The following is a 16,355-nucleotide window of genomic DNA, read 5'->3' on the forward strand; positions in this document are numbered from 1 at the left end:
TTTAACGTTGTTACGTTGTATTTTTCGGAGAAAACTAAATTTACACGTTAATTGAATGAAATCGGTAAAATTAGAATATTATATTATATGAACAAACTTCGTATAATATAATTTCATATAACCATTTCATATAACCATTCATATAACATCAAATTATATGAACCCTGTTGTTATATGAAGCTTGTCCTCCCACAGATTCGTATATAAACGAAGAATTGTATTATATCATAAGAATTAAGAATACATTTTCCTACCAAATATTTCCCCTTCTTCTTAATAAAAAAAATAAAAAATACATATATAAAATTTTCGAAATTCAACTACTAAGCATAAAATCAAGCTGCAGCAACAAGATATTCCTTCCCAAATTTTCCTCCCTATTTGACTTACAAGTTACAAGTTGGAAGAAAAATTTAACTTGCACCTAATTCATAAAAGAGATAAAGCAAAGGTTTCTCTATCGAGTACAAGCGACCTGGAACAGGGTCGAAGAACGATATCGATCTTGGTTATTTGGAGATCAGTCGTTGCACCGAACCATCCCGGCCAATTTTATTTCGATCGGGGAAATAATTTCACCTGCGCTAATAAAAAAACAGAAAAAAGAAAAAGAGAAAAATCGAAAAAAATTACCCATGGTCCGAAAATACGATCGATCGAACGGGAATGGAGGAGGGTTTTTCCAGATAATTTTCGCGGAATTATCCCCGTCCATCGCGCCGTCTGATGACCCAATTTGCGCTCCACCACTCATCCACGTGGTGGTCGGAAATAATTTCTACGTTGTGTTACACACTCTAGGAAGAGGAGGCGAAATTCTCGGGCTTTATATACCGGCAAATCTACTGAAATAGCCGTCGAATTAGCCTAGCATCCGATAACCGCGTCATCAAATATAAATTTGCTTACCAGCAATCCCGAATATATATCTTTAAACGCCGATAGAATTCTGTCTGGTTAAAAGCTGTCGTTTTTAAAAATAATCGTCGATGTCTCGATCGATTTTCCAACGAGACGGGCTAAACGCTCGGGGGAGATGCAATCCTCGTTTTCAATCACTTTCCCTTATTTGGAAAAAGATAGATAGAATTTCGTAACAGTTGGTATCATTATAAAATCCATATCATGTGCATCTGTTATCGGTTATTTGATATTCCGATTTGATTTATAGACAATATAATTTTTGATCAAAGTTAAACCTTTTAAATTACCATCGTTAATCAAATTTTACAAGTTACAAATTACTATTATTAATATCTATATCGTACGTGGAATATCAAGTTTGCTAAATAAATCAATATATATTTTTTTTTTAATTACTTGTACGATAAATTTTCACGATTAAATTACGATTAAAAAATTGTGAAACGACTTACTTTGAAATATTAATTTCTATTCTCTAAAATTTACCTCAAATCCTTTCTTTCCATCGACTTATTTATATAAAAAAAAAATGACAATGATCTCTCAGTCTCGTGAAAAGCGTCGTTCGTTAATTATTTCTGCGTTGTGACATGCGTGCGTCCTCCTCCTCTTTTTTTTCTTGCCAGAGAACGATCCTTCGATAATTTTTTTTCTCCTAAACTGTTACTGTCACCCTCTGGGCGCACACATGGCGCACGAAGAGGGCGGCAAAGACGATGGATCGTCGTAGGAGTGAAACGGGCGATTTCCGGTTTTACAGTAGTTTTAACAGCAGCCTAAAGAAATTTGTAACGTCATCTTTGTCGCTCGATAACGAGACGCCACTTTGGAAAACAAATGCGACTCGATTCCGTGGGAATAAATTATCATTGGAAATTAGCATTGTTGGGAGTGTTGGCCGATAAATCGATCGATGTCTTTTCTTTTTCTTCTTCTTTTCTTTTTTTTTTTTTTCTTTTTAGATCAAAGTCTTCACCAAGACTTTTTTCTTATCACGACCGAAGTGAAAAATTGATTAACCCAAATACACACCGAACTATGTAGTGGTCCAACCTACTTTTCGACGCAGCCCAACCTCCCCTTCTCCAGGGGAGGGCGACGTGTTTGCTTTGTAAAACACGCTTACCCTTTGGAACTAAACTTCTCGAAACCTCGGGCAAGTATTTTTCCAGCCAGTTTTCGAAACTATTAGGAAATAAGTTTCTATTAGATTAAGTATTTCGTGTAATAATTTTGTGTAATAAATAATTTAACGCAGGGAGGATAATTTTAATTATGACACAAAGATCTTTTCTCTTTAACAAAATCGTTGTAGTATTTTTTTATCAAATCTACGATCTTTTAAATCGATTCTTGACGATAATTAATTCGATTGAACGATTCGTTTTATTTAATGTCTGTAGTTAACGTTAGTTATTTATCGTCTTTGTACAAGTCTGTACAAAACGTGAACGAAAGTTAAAAATTCACGCGTTCGTGATCTGTGAACTTAAACTTGGAAAGAAAGCAGTAGATAAACGAGTTTACACTGCTTGTTATGATACACACTGTTTATCATTTATCCAGCTTTCTTGCAATAAATGGTTCAAGGATGATAATGAGACTAACGCAACGCATCTTTTTGTAACGAATTTACAAAATGTTGCAAAAGAATTATGGAAGAAGAAAAAATACTTATCGCTTTCTGGACCAACAATATTAGCATCGTCGATGAAACACGAATTCGAAACTCTGTCGAAACTTTTACACGCGCGAAAAAAAGAAACTTAGCGATCAATTTAAAAAGAAATAAATTACCATCCTCCATAAACATTTTCGAAAGATCAAAAGAGCCGACAAACCACAATTCCTCCTCGTGACCCCTTAAGTTATCCTCCACAAAAATTTCGTCGTGGAAAAACACATTTTCCCGGCGCATTAAGCAGCGATGAATCTGCTAATCTCCCCGATTCGATTCGAAAATTTGCATCGTTCCATCCCTAAACTCGCCGCGCCACGTAAATCCACCGTTTCTAAAACGGATAACCCTTTCCCTCCCCGCCAATGAATTGCCTGTTGAATATGCAACGAGGTAAAAATTCCTCTACTCGCCGTCCCAGAAAGAGGAGCAGAAAAATTGCGAGTGGAAAATAGAGGGAGGAAAAAGAGGAGGAGGAGGACAATTTCTATTTCATTATTAAGGCGATTACCAAATGGTGGACTCGTTTCAAAGAGGAATTGGCCAGCCTCGAAGGGGCGAGTTGTCCCAAGGATATATCCTCCTCGCGCGATCGTGACACGAAGCAGACTTCCGTTCCACTCTCCTTTCTCTCTTCCCTCTTAACGCTCCCCATCCTCGTCCCTTCTGCGCGATACGCATCGATGTTTAATTAACAAGTTGTGTGTATCGAGGAAAATTGAGTTGCTATCCTCGCGATTTCATTTGAGAGTAATGTAATTTTTTTCTTCCACCTATGACGAATGATTTTCGGTTAATAAAATTTGTTCAGAGAGAGAATATGTAATATAAGATCATGGATATAATATCGCGCATGAGACGAGAGTATCGAGATATATGGGAAATCTGTAGAGATATTGGAAAAAGAAAAAAAAAAGAAAAACAGATTCCAAGTAAATGATAAATCGAGTCCGTGTTTCGAGGATAACGAAAGGAGCGAATATCTTTTCGGATTTTCCGAAGAAAATTGGCGAGCGCGATTTATTCATGAAGATCAGTCGCGTAATATCCGATGTCGTGGTATTCGTGGAACGCGTTCAATAATTTTGTCGCGAATCATCGGCAGTTTACCGAGAGCAGAAATATCCAGACGAGTGGATCTCCCGTGTTTTCACGAGGGCTGTTAGTCAATTATCCAAGGAAAATCATTTTACTGATGCACGGTCTCTTGGCGAGCGAAAATATTCTACTACGTACTTCGAAATGCGACGCTCGTTTCCAGATTTAATCTTTTACATATATGCATCCGACGTGGAACGAGATTTCTGAAACGAGAGAGAGAGAGAGAGAGATTTCTAACTGTGCGGGTCATCGAGAGGAATTTTCGTCGAAGAAAATTATTCGTTATCAAGGCGAGGAAGGTAAAAAAAATGGGAAAAGATTCGATCGCGGACGAATCATCACCGACATTTTTGCTTCGACCAAATTCTTTTTTATCTGCGCAACAAGACCGTTGATTTATAGATGGGACATTACGCAACCTTGACGTTATCATCGTGTTTGAGTTAGTCTACGGAGAGAAGGCGAGAGAGAAAGGAATGTAACCTCTAAGATCTCGTAAATTAATGGGCTGGAAAATGGTTCGGCTATCGACGAGCGAATGAAAAATTTGATACGAGATACAATTCCTTGGAATTGTTCCTTTTCCTAATGGAATTTTTATAGATTTGAATTCGGATCGAGTAAAAAATTCAGTGTACGATAAACCAGATAATGAATTGTTTTAAATTCGTTGTTTCGTTGTCAAAATTTATAAAAATAATCCAAAAAAGAAAATTCCAAAGTTTTCTTATTCGTCGTTTCCCTCTCGATTAAAAAAACTTCCCCGGAACGAAGCTCGATTGTTTCCCAAGAACCGACCTTTCGTTTGGCAATCGAGAAACCATCGCCATGGTCGCGAGCTCCTTACGGAAAGCTCCTGGTTAAGGCACGCGGATCCGCGGCGACGAGAATGAATTACGACGGGCGAAACCGTGGCAGGAAGGCCCGCCTTCCGGAATTCCTACATAGGTGCACGAAGGCGGCGCCTAAAGTGCCTGTCGAGGCACGGGAAGAGCTAAACACGGCGAGGCAAGGTCGTCGAAACGCGCCGATTCGAAAGCTGGATCGATTTTAGGCACCGTTTAACCGTGCCAATTAGATTCTTGCGTACGGATTACGTTACCAGGTGACGCATATCTGTAACGTAATGCGATAAATTTTACGGATACGTTCGCGAGAATAACGTAGAATCGCGATTTTAACGAATTAAAACGTTGGCGAATAAATTCTATCCGAAAGTGTTTTTTTAAACGACGCATAGATAAGGATAATTACGCGCGAAGATTAAAATAGGATAATACCAAGGATGCCTTTATCTCTAGCGATTAGCATCGACCTCGGATCATCCCGGCATCATCGCATCGCGATAACTCTGCGAGAACGAAGCGCAGTTGCAAAGATGCTCGCAGGTTAACCCAAAAAATGGAACAGGATGGAGAATGATTATGCATCACCTGGAAGGCATCAATCGTGGAAGGATCGTCCGTGAACCATACTCGATTACTCGGCATCCCACGTGTACACGTACGAGAATATAAAGACCGATTACGCGGTATCATATCCTTAACGGCGCATTCTTAAACGAAGATGTCATCCGCCTAACAATACTTCGATCGTTCCATGTCTCCCTATCTCTCGTAACGCTCCAACGAATCGCGATAGACGGAGCGCCCTCTCTCGGTTTCCGTCACTTTGCTTCGACGCTTCCACCACTCTTTGTTCTTCCTCTGCTTCTGCGTAAATACGCCTCGTGCGATTTATCCTCGCACGATCGTTCGAAAGTGGAAAAGGGACGAGCGAGAGGGAGGGGGAGGGAGAGGGGGAGGGAGGGAGGAGGAGAAGGTGGATAGAGGCGATATCGGGGCTGTAACATTAAGCGACACGGAATTCGGTCGTACGACAAGTCGCGTATACACACGGTGGATATATACACGGTGTTGCCTCTCGCGCTTCTCCACTACGTGTACACGTCGTGTACGCCGCGTGTATACGAACGTGTATACACGTGTGCGCGTATTTACACGCGGAGACAGGGCTCACAGGTTAGCCTCGGCCCACATTGGCATAACACTTTCACTGACGTAACACTTCACTCTAAACTGTTGCGTTGCCATACACGTATTCCTCTCCCCCGCCCCTCCCACCTGTCCGCAACGCCGTGATACTCGGCGATGGGAATGATGCCCTCGTAACGGACGTGCATGTATCGATACTTTTGCTCAAAATATATATATTTTTTTTTCTTTTCTTTTTTCAATACGAATGCGATTATTACGTTATATCGATCTCTTTCTTCATAAGGAAGGAACAATTCGAGCGCGTCGTACAATTGTTAATCAATTTGACGAATCTCGTTAAATTACAACGAACAAAATAATTTTCGTAATTTCGATTACGAGTATAAATAACTACTTGAATTAAGAATTCACGAGTTGTTCGCAGTGTCGACTAAGTAAGAATAATTATTCCACGGATACACGTGACATCGCGATCGATCCTCAATATTTCCGGATCAACATTTTCGCGATGCGACCCTTTCGGAAAGATATTCGATACGCCTATCACGGAATTACGAAACACGTTTTCCTAGAACATTCAACTTCTTTGAATAATGTAACGAAACGCAGGTAGAGATATCGAATTCTCGTGATTTCCAAGAACATCGCCGTTCCTTCTTTGCTGATCGAAAGGAAAAAAAGAAAAGGAGAAAAAAAAAAGAAAGAAAGAAAAAAAAAAAAATAAGACGTCTTACGACCAATTTCTCTCGGCGAGGACGTTTTTCAAAAGAATTGTAAATCGATACTTAAGCGCAACGAAACATTAAACGTCGACGACAATGCGCGTTCCCGCAAACGCAATTGCTTTGACATTTACCCGCGTTGGCCGATTCGAAAGAGGCATTGAATCTTCCGCGTAAACGACGAAAACTGTTCTCCGATTATCGGTGATGCAACGATTTCACGATGAGAATTTCTCGTTTTACATCGGAAAATTCGCGCGTCGGCATAATCGATATACATAAAATTATCGAACAAGAGCTCGATCTCGCTCGAGCGTCGAATTCTCGAGTGTCCAATTTTTTTACTCGATCCGTCGTATTGATTTTTCGCAACGATAAAAAAAAAAAAAAAAAGTGGAGAAAGATAAAATTGGAAAAAATAAAATTCTCTAGAGAGATTTATCGTTAGTGATTTTTACGAGTTAATAAAATAAATTGGGATAAATTAATAATATATTGGGATTATAAAATTGAGATTTTTTTTTTTTTTTTTTACGATATATATCGCGAGATAAATTATGGATAATAAATCAGATTACTTTTATCTGGTTACATTTTTTTGACTGGTATTGCGGATACCAGTTTTGAATGAAAAATATTCATTGTCGAAGCTGTTTCGCGAGTAAATATCATTTTCAGGCTATAAAAATACACGTACCTAGATATCACTAGAATCGAAATTACTAAGTACACAGTAAACAAGTTTATTTCATTTTGAGAATGAAATGTTGAAACGTTATCATTTACCTTTTCTTTTTTTTTTTCTTTTTTATTATTTTTTCTTTCCATCGGAAAACGAGGATCCTTCTATATAATGTCAATTAATCGTTTCTTTAACCTCTCCTTTTTTTTTCTACGATTATGCAAATACGAGCTCGAATCGTAAAGCAAATACGCTCAGCCAAAGAAAATTGCACAACCGACAAACTCATCGATATGCCGTACGTACTCTATTATTATTGGCACACGCTTTACAAAAGCGTTTCAAAAATCATCGCGAACCATCTATCAACGATTGTTCCTTCGCAATTTCTCTGTATCAATCGCATAAATTAACGCGAAAAGATTATTCGCGGCGTCGTTTCAAAGCAATCGATCGATCTTTAACCCGATTTCTCTTCTTTCTGTTAAAAAAAAAAAAGAAAAAAAAAATTGTCTCAGAAAAATTAAACAACTAAATTCTATCTATCTTCTTTCGCGAGAAGCGCATCGAAAATATTTCTCGTCTCGTCTCCTACATTCGACTGCAAAAAAAAACCTCGACAAAAAAAATTTCCATCTCCCGATTGCTCAACGCGCGGCAGTGTCTCTTCCTCGATCTTTTCAATTTTGCCAATTTCGACTAGAATTGCGATTACCGATATCGATAGATAATCATCTCTATTTCAAATTAATAAAAATTGTTCGATCCTTTAACGTGTTAATTTCGAACAACTTACGAACAATTACTTAATCTCCTCTTATTTAAAACCGGATAAATATTTCGATGAACATAACCCAAGAGCATTATCACGATATTTTCCCGAGTAAAATATTTTTCCCTTCCTTTTTCGCGCTATAAAAGTACCGTATAAAAAATTGGAGGATACTTAACCGATTTAACGAGGAGCATTAATTACGACACCGGAAGCGCGCGAAGTTCGAAGACGAAAGAGAATGACGATCGATCACGATCGATCGTTTCACTGGCTAACCCAATTTCGCGCCACGTTGAACGGCCGCGCGTCGATTGGCTCGTCCAATACACACACACACGCGCACACCCGTGTAGTATAAGGAAATTCCCGATCTCGCGAGCCGTGATTCTCTTGCGAAACTGTTTACCTGGCGGCGGTATGGGATAGGTCCCAAGGATAAAAGATTACGCACGATGCTCCCTCTCTCTCTTTCTCAAAACAGAGTTCGCGCCTCCTTTTTTTATTTCTCTCTTTACACTTTTCCGCCGAATTCGATCGGCCTACTTCTTCTCCCCATCTCTCCCCGACGAACGAGAGGATCCGGATTCAGGAAGAATGGAATGATACTTATAACAGGCAAGGGGGGTGCAAGAAAATATAATTATAATTAAAATTGATGTGTATATCTCGGAGGATGAAGAAAAAAAAGAATGGCACTTGATACGATGATCTTAATATAAAAAAAAAACGACGATAAAATATCACGCAGATTTCGAGGCATTCGTCGGATTGATACGTCTATTTATACGAAAATATTAAATCATCGGTCCAAGATTAATTTATCTCGTCCATCTTGTTAACAAATAAAGCGTAAATCTCCCTCGAGTCTTCTTCAACTTGAATCGATTATTCCGGAAACAATCGAGCAAGTTATACGATATGGCTGCAGTTTTCAACACTTTACCTTTTTCTTTTTTTTCGTTTATTAGATGAAGATTCCAACAAAAATCCTTAATTAATCCAATATACTTGGAATGCTTTCGAGGTTAAATATATATCGAATAAAAAACGAAACGGAAAAAAGGAAAGAAGAAGAAGAAAAAATGCAAAAGACACGGTTAATTATTTTCGTGGTAGCGGGGATCCAGTTGTCATTGCGTTTATTTCTCGGCCGCTTCCTCTTGTCGTGCCGAGTTAATTTTCATTGCGAAAGCGGCGGCGATGGCCTGTCAGGAAAATTGCATGGAAACACACGGCGGCGAGGAAACGCACGGCAAAAGTCACGAAGTCCCTCGTGCACACACAGCTCGTGGGAATTAAGTTGCCGACCCGCGTGTCCTTCGCGCTTAATTATACCGGCGACCCGTAGCCGGATAACATCGTATTTTATCGTTAAATAAGAAGGGAGAGAGAGAGAGAGAGAAGAAAAAAGAAAGAAGAGAGGTTGTATATCGACACAATGAACGAACCTTGGAGGTTTCCGTGGCGGAATCGAGTCTCTTTCTTCTCTTTTTCCGTAATTCGAAGAAATCGGTACGGCGGCCATCTCGTTTTCACGCCTCGGATCATCTTTTCCGGCTACGATTGCTTTCCTTTTTCTCGAAACACGAAATCTCTCGATATATATTTTGATCATTTTCGTACCAAACTTCATCTATCTATGGAAAGTATAAATAAATTAGAAAATATAGCGTAAATATGGTGAATGAAATATGGGAGAAAGTTTCTCGCTTATATACTTTTATAATTGAGATATACGTCCTTATCGTTAATCGTTCGTATTAGAAGAAGAATCAATTTGAATCGCTTGCGTTTGCGAGGATTTTAAAGAGAGAATTCTCGAAGCAAAACGATTCCAGACTAAATTTCTATCTTCAACTGTCCCCAAACCGAACGGATTTACCAATGGTTTCTCCCAGAGACGAGGAAGGCACGAGACGATTCCAGCTACGCCCGATTTCGAGAAGCTCGAGAAAGCCGCGGGAGATTGTTCGCCGGAAAAAGGGACTCCCTCAAAGGGAGCTGCTCCCTCGAGGAAGTCTCTACTGTAAACAGACCGCGTGCATCGGCTTCGAAAACCTAGGAGGGGAGGAGGGGCGACAACGATGCACGTGTTGCCCGTTAACGCGGTCCAACCACCCTCGGGGGCCAAACTTCCACCACGGCGCTTTCTGTCAACGTTTTTTTGTCAACCCTTCTTCGGGATCCCGAAACGACGCGCACCTGCCACGGGAGATTTCTTTTTTAACGCGACCCCCCCTTCCTTCCTCGACTCGGTTTACGGCCAATATATCCGCGGTGTAAATAGTGAATTCTTTGGAAGGATTAAAAAGATTGGATAAAAGAGAGAAATTGTGAGGTTTTCAATGGACTGGACAGGAGTGAATTATCTATAAGAGGGAGAGAGGAGGTTTGATGCGGGATTTTGAAATTAGATGCTAATTGCTGTGCATCGATAACGATACATCCACGAATGCAAGTTTTATAATAGAAAGGTGGAGGGTGGTGGTAATTTACGTATTAATCGATATATATATAGATATATGATTTTACATTGAAAAATTGATTGCGTTGCGTACGTGTTACGTGTTTAACATACCGCAATACGCGATTGATGAATGTATAATTGAGTTGATGTTTACCTGTACCTACATCAATATTACCTATATCAATATTGCATCTATCCGTAACTATCTATCCACGGAACGAGTTACAATAGCAACGTTGTCCATCGAAACATTCAAATTTTGAAATTAGAATGAATTTGGAAAAGCTTAAAATCCTTTCCTTTTAATATAGCGATTTCGAATTATAATTTCACGCTTTCGAAAAGAGAACGATTATTTAAAGAAATATCGTGCAGCTTTTATTTATGACGTAAATCAATATAAATTCCTATATAATCCTATATAAATTCCATCCGTATTTGCGTGAACGAGGAACGAGAAAAAAGAAAACGTGGGAGAGACAAAAAGGAGCAGAGACAAAGTTTTCGTTTCTCCGCGTCGAGGAAAACATGTTTATACAGACACACCGGTAGATTTCCAACAGGTGGTTCTCGGAATCCCGCCTGCTTCGAATCTCCAGCTTTTGGCCGAGCGTCGATCGAAAAAATTAGCGAGCCCATAATCGAAGCCAACTTCCGAAACAAACGAGACTTTGGGCAAATATTGTCTTTCCACGATATTTCTCTCTCTCACGATAATGGAGAAATCGGAAGTTTCTCTCCAATCTCCTTTCCTATCGCGACTATTAATCCCTCGTCGTATCGTCAAAATCGTTGTTTCTCTCCAACTTTCCTTTCTTCCCTCTCCTTTTTCCCCTCCGTTTGCTTCGTATCTTTCCTTTTTTTTTCTACCAAAGTCAAAGATTGCTCTTTATTTGTTTGCACGGCTACTGTAAACTGCGTTTACTTTCCACGACGGGATGGGAACGGCGGTGATCTACACGGGCGAAACCGTGGAGGGGAGACGAGCTCGTGAAAGTAGAAAAAAGAAGAAGAAGAAGAAGAAGAAGAAGAAGGAAAAGGGAAGAAAAGAAAGAGGAGGGTCCGTTTCGAAGGGGAACTTGAACGTTCGTCACGCGGCTCGTTCTGTCTCGTTACGTATTTACGCGTCAATTTAGTCCTTTCGCGAGGAAAAGCGGCTCACGATGACTCACCGCCTAGACTCGCTCGCACCGCAGCATCGAGTCACTCAACTGGCTCGATCGGTGCCCTAAAATCGACTCGCGATCGCCGCGAGGAATTCCGACTCTAAAACTGTTCTGTGTCTGTGACATAATACAAGTTAACGATACTTCACGATTAAATTTAAGAAGGATGCGCGCGAGATATTGGTTCGTTGGAGAAAAAGAAATATTCCAATCAACGATGACCAACCATTACCTTTGTTTTATTATCGTGAGAATAGAAAGGAGGAGAGAGGTTATTAAAGTTGAGAATACTGTCGAATACGAACCTTTTTTTTTTAATACTCTTGCTACGCATCCACGTTGTTATATATCCACCGTGAGAGGATTTCATTGAGGTGAAAATCGATCTGCGTTACTTTTTTAGCTCTTTACCTACGGCCCACGCTCTGGTAAATAAACTGTACCGTGAAACGCCTTTTCTTTTTTAAATATTTTGCGCGAAGAGTACATCAGAGCAAGAAAATGCACAACATGGAAATATTCGAGTCGAAAGTTCAATCATTCGATCAGAAGGAAAAAGAAGAAATTTAACACTCGAATTGCCAATCCCCTTCTTTATTTCGTAACGAAATAAAAAGAGAGGGAAAAAGCCATTCAGGATTACGGAAGATTCGCTTTTTACCAACGCGATATTCCCACCAACGAAGTAAAAGTACACAGACGAAAAGAATTTCGTTTCCTTTTCGAAGAGGAAATATCACCCCATTTTTTATTTTTTCTCTCCACGCGCGTTGTCTCCCTCTCTCCGCATCCCATTTCCGCGGCCATTTCCGCGCGAGGCATCCGCAGTTTAGTTGTTCCACAGTGGCGCTCGTGTCTCGCCTCGGGAGGGGTTATAGGTAATGCCGGAGCGGCTCGACAGGGGGCCCTGACCCGATTGCAGAAAATGTCAACACTCTCGTTACGTGGCCGCACTATCACCGGCCGCGAGGCAAACGAAAACGATGGAGGGAGGGGAGGGGAGGGGAGGGGAGTACGTGGGTGTATGGGTGCGATACCGTACGCGTTAGAAGCGCGGTACGTACGCGGTCTTTGTTATTAAAAGTGGCCATCTTGTGCTTCGATTTCCAACGTTGGAAAGCTTCGTTATCTGGAAAGGATGGATGGACGATAGACCGATGCGGAGAGCGTCCGGTGAAAAGGAGACGGAGAGGGATTTCTCCAACTCACTGGGATCTGAAAGATCTTTTTGCGAGGAGATTGGATAAATTTGGATATTCAATGTGACATGGAGACGGTTTATACGGCTCGTTCAATGATATCTATGAGAGTTATTCTTTCTTTTCATTCGAAATCAAGGTAATTGGATAGTTTGGAAAATAATAAAAGAATCGTAAGGATCGATAGCGTGTTGATACGCTAATTTAAAATGATGAGTAGAACCGTTTGTTTTTCCCAAGGATTCCAATTCCTCGGACATTTCGAAAATATAGTATAATATAAAAGGGAACGTGGTCTCCATCGTGTTATAAATCACCAATTCATTGGATCGAATCGAGTCGGTGGAAAAAAAAAAAGGAAAAGGAAAAAAATAAAAAAAGGCGCGAGAGGAAGAAAATAAATCGTGTATCGTGGTCGATCATACGGAGCGAAGATGCATGGATGGCAATACCATGGTCGGATATCGATTCGCTGCACCTGTTTTTCTTCGACCAACAGGCGTAGAAGGGGAGTGAAAGGGGAGAAGAGAGGAGTCGACGTCGAGTCGGGTCTCGAATCTATTTCCGTGGGGCCCTAACCCAGAGAGAAAGAAAGAGAGAGAGAGAGAAGGGAGACAGCGCAACAGGGGGAAGAGGAGAATTTATGTGTTTGGAGAGGGTCAAGGGAACGAGGGTAGCGACAAGTGCACAGGAGTCGTACAGCTGGATGCAACAGGGGGGGTAAAGAAACGCGTTTCCCTGTCACGCCTCCAGTTCTACAAACTGATCCCCCCCCCCGGCCAGAAAAATCAATCTCTTTCATCTAGAATGGAGCGTTAAGGATTCGCGCGTGAAATTTTGTTATTTTTTTTTCTTTTTATTTTTATTCTTTTTATTAAGCCAACGATCCATTCGGAGAAAGGAACGTGAAAATTCACCGATATACCCAATTTTCACGCGCTTGGCGCTCGAGTATATCGCGAGCGTGACCGTGTAAACGATCAACGATCACGTGAAAATCCAACTTTTTATCGGTTACGCAGGATGCACACGGCGAAAGTGATGCGTGTCGAAGAGGCGAGACAGTTGGATCCGATGACTGAGAGAACCGCGAGCAAAAGTGCACGCGAGAGATATGCGCGAGAGCATGCATACTCTCTTTTCCCCTCCGTGACACAAGGAGTTCACTGGGTAAAATGGGTGTTCGAAATCGTATTATTTGCAACCGAGTTACGGTTTGTGTGCATCGAGTCCGTGATATTACGCGATAACGAGGCGAGTATTTTCGCCAGAAAGATCGATCAACTGCGACATGTAAATGGATCGATGGATGGCTCTTTCGCCGTTGGCGAAGAAGTGAAACGGAAACGGTCGGAAAAATGTTGTTGTTTGGCGGGCAATTGGAACGGTGAACAAAACACCGGAGACACATTTTGCCCAATATTTTATACTTGAAGATCGTTCTAATCTGTATTTATAATAGTTTTGTTAGAAAGTACACGGTTTCTCACTTTCCAACCGCTTTCTAAAAATGTGAAAAGAACAACGGCGAGCACCCATTCCGATTCGTGTTCTAACGGCACGTAATTGACCGTCGCGGGTTGCGGTTGAAGCATAGTCGCGAAATTCATTGTGAATCGAAAAAACGAGCATCGAGAATTTACATTACGCTTTGCTAATGTAATGTAACGGGAAAAAAGAGAGAGAGAGAGAGAGAGAGAGAGAAGTATAAGAAATTACGGAGAATAAACATTTTTATAATTGTCAAGTTATTTTCTTTCTGCTTCTCTTACTATTTTAAAATTTCAACAATTTTTCTTCGTTATCGTTAAGCGCTGACAGACAGAAAGACTCATCCGCCCCTTTGATCGTTTTAAATGCTCGGGTTAAAGGCTAAGCATCTCACGCGGCCTACAAAAGGTCGTTACCACTTTAACAGTGTCGTACGTAAGATATGTTTGTAAGACGTTCCATGCACGCATGTGTGACACACACGTTAACTATCGCAAAAGGCGAGGACGCGAGCGTCCCGTTGTCGCTTCAGCAGGTATGTTTCAAGTTATAGAACACGACACCTAACGCGCAAAGTGGCATAATATTTGCGTCGCATAAGCCTTAAGGTCGTGTAAATACGTTCTTCCTCGATGGTCGTTGCACGTTCCTACGTCTCGAGGTTGACTCGAAGCAATCGCGAAATCGCGTACGCACGTAGTGTGTTGTTACGACATGGCTGTAAATTGTAAGAATTGGGCCACCACACGAATACGAATACGCATGCCCGTGTACGTACACGTTGCGCGCGAATGCTGCTTGCTTTTTTTTTTTTCGCGTCGACACAAGAACGCAAGCGCAATTATCGCTAACGCGGATGTCTGGTCGCGATTCGCGGGGCCTTGGCCGGTTTCCCTTTCGGAGTAGCGAATTGGCATTGTTTAAATACCAAGTAAAGTTTTAATCCGAGTGGGGGAGAGGGTCCGATGTATACGTTTTCCTCGTATCGATATAAGATATATACACGAAGAGTACGAAGAATTTCTAATATACCGACGGAACGACATTTATGATGGTAAATCGATACATCAGCGTGAGCGGTAAAGAAACGGTCTTGTCGATAAAGTAGAAACCTTATTGTTGATGAGACTACTGTCGGTAATATAGATACTTTTAAAGTGACCGTTTTATGATATAAAGATGAAGATTCGCAAAAGAGATTCGAAAATCTGTAAAATTACGAGCAAATTTGTGCACCTTACCTTTCGTTGTTTCAGGTTGAATACTTTCCGTTTTAATTTCCGCCCTTGTTGCGTACGGAATAGAAGTTGGAGATGCTTGCGACGAAGGAGCTGCTAATTTCTCTATCGGAAACGAAATCGGCAATAAACGATCGATAATTCTTTTTCTCGAAAATATATTTCAAATTTTGTTCATTTACCTGCTAACAAAGGATTTGCGGCTGCGATATTGTACCTCTGCCGTCTACAGGAAGGAGTTACGGAAGTTGTAGTGGACGTGGGTTGACTGGCTTCAGCCAAATCAGCTTGCAATTCTCGAAGGAATGTGTCTAACGTGTCAAAGGGCTCTTCTCCTGTGACACCAGCCATTCCTTCGCCCTCTTCTGCCGGCATATTTGGAGCAGCCGGCGTCCCTACAAGGGCATTTAATTCCATCGGGGAAAATTCTACTGACTGCCCTGTACTGCTTTCCTGATAAAACGATAAAGCCTACTTATAATCTTACAATTTTTTAAAACTTAATCGTTGAAAATCATCACCGGCGAACCAACCTGGAGACATTGCGTTAAGTCGACCATTTTGCCGTCATTGTCAGGGCACCAAAGAAGCTCGTCGTCTATGAAGGGCATGTTTGACTCCTCCTTGGGCACGAGGGTGGAGGTCAGCGTAAGGGTTTGCGATACGGGGACCGGCATCGGGACCCGTACCCTGCGGCGGGGCCTCTCTAGCCACCCCCGCGCTTTCTAACATCCAAAACCACCTTTGAAACGTCCCCACTTTTCGCCTCCTTCTTTTTCTGCTCCTCAGATTTCTTTCTTTCAATTTACGCGCTACTTTGATTCCCCTGAAACGAACATATTTTCGATTATTATCAATTTTCACTCAACAACGTTTAAAATTACGTTTAAAAATTACTTTCTGTCGTTACACGAA

At 41.0% G+C, this 16,355-nt stretch overlaps 1 protein-coding gene across 3 annotated transcripts in view; it reads right to left on the bottom strand.

Annotated features, from left to right (window-relative positions):
* The window catches only part of LOC107997067 (ecdysone-induced protein 74EF), a 153,411-nt gene that overhangs the window by 91,622 nt on the left and 45,434 nt on the right, over positions 1–16,355 (bottom strand). For all 3 annotated transcript variants that reach the window (XM_017055431.3, XM_062072267.1, XM_062072266.1), the window contains exons 2-4: positions 15,974–16,266; positions 15,623–15,893; positions 15,444–15,545 (exon numbers count right to left, since the gene is read on the bottom strand). In XM_017055431.3, the coding sequence (XP_016910920.1) occupies positions 15,444–15,545; positions 15,623–15,893; positions 15,974–16,117 (517 nt within the window). In that variant the 5' untranslated portion in view covers positions 16,118–16,266. The remainder of the gene's footprint in view (positions 1–15,443; positions 15,546–15,622; positions 15,894–15,973; positions 16,267–16,355) is intronic.

The sequence above is a fragment of the Apis cerana genome, linkage group LG3, assembly GCF_029169275.1.
Source record: "Apis cerana isolate GH-2021 linkage group LG3, AcerK_1.0, whole genome shotgun sequence".
In the NCBI taxonomy this organism is placed as follows: domain Eukaryota; kingdom Metazoa; phylum Arthropoda; class Insecta; order Hymenoptera; family Apidae; genus Apis; species Apis cerana.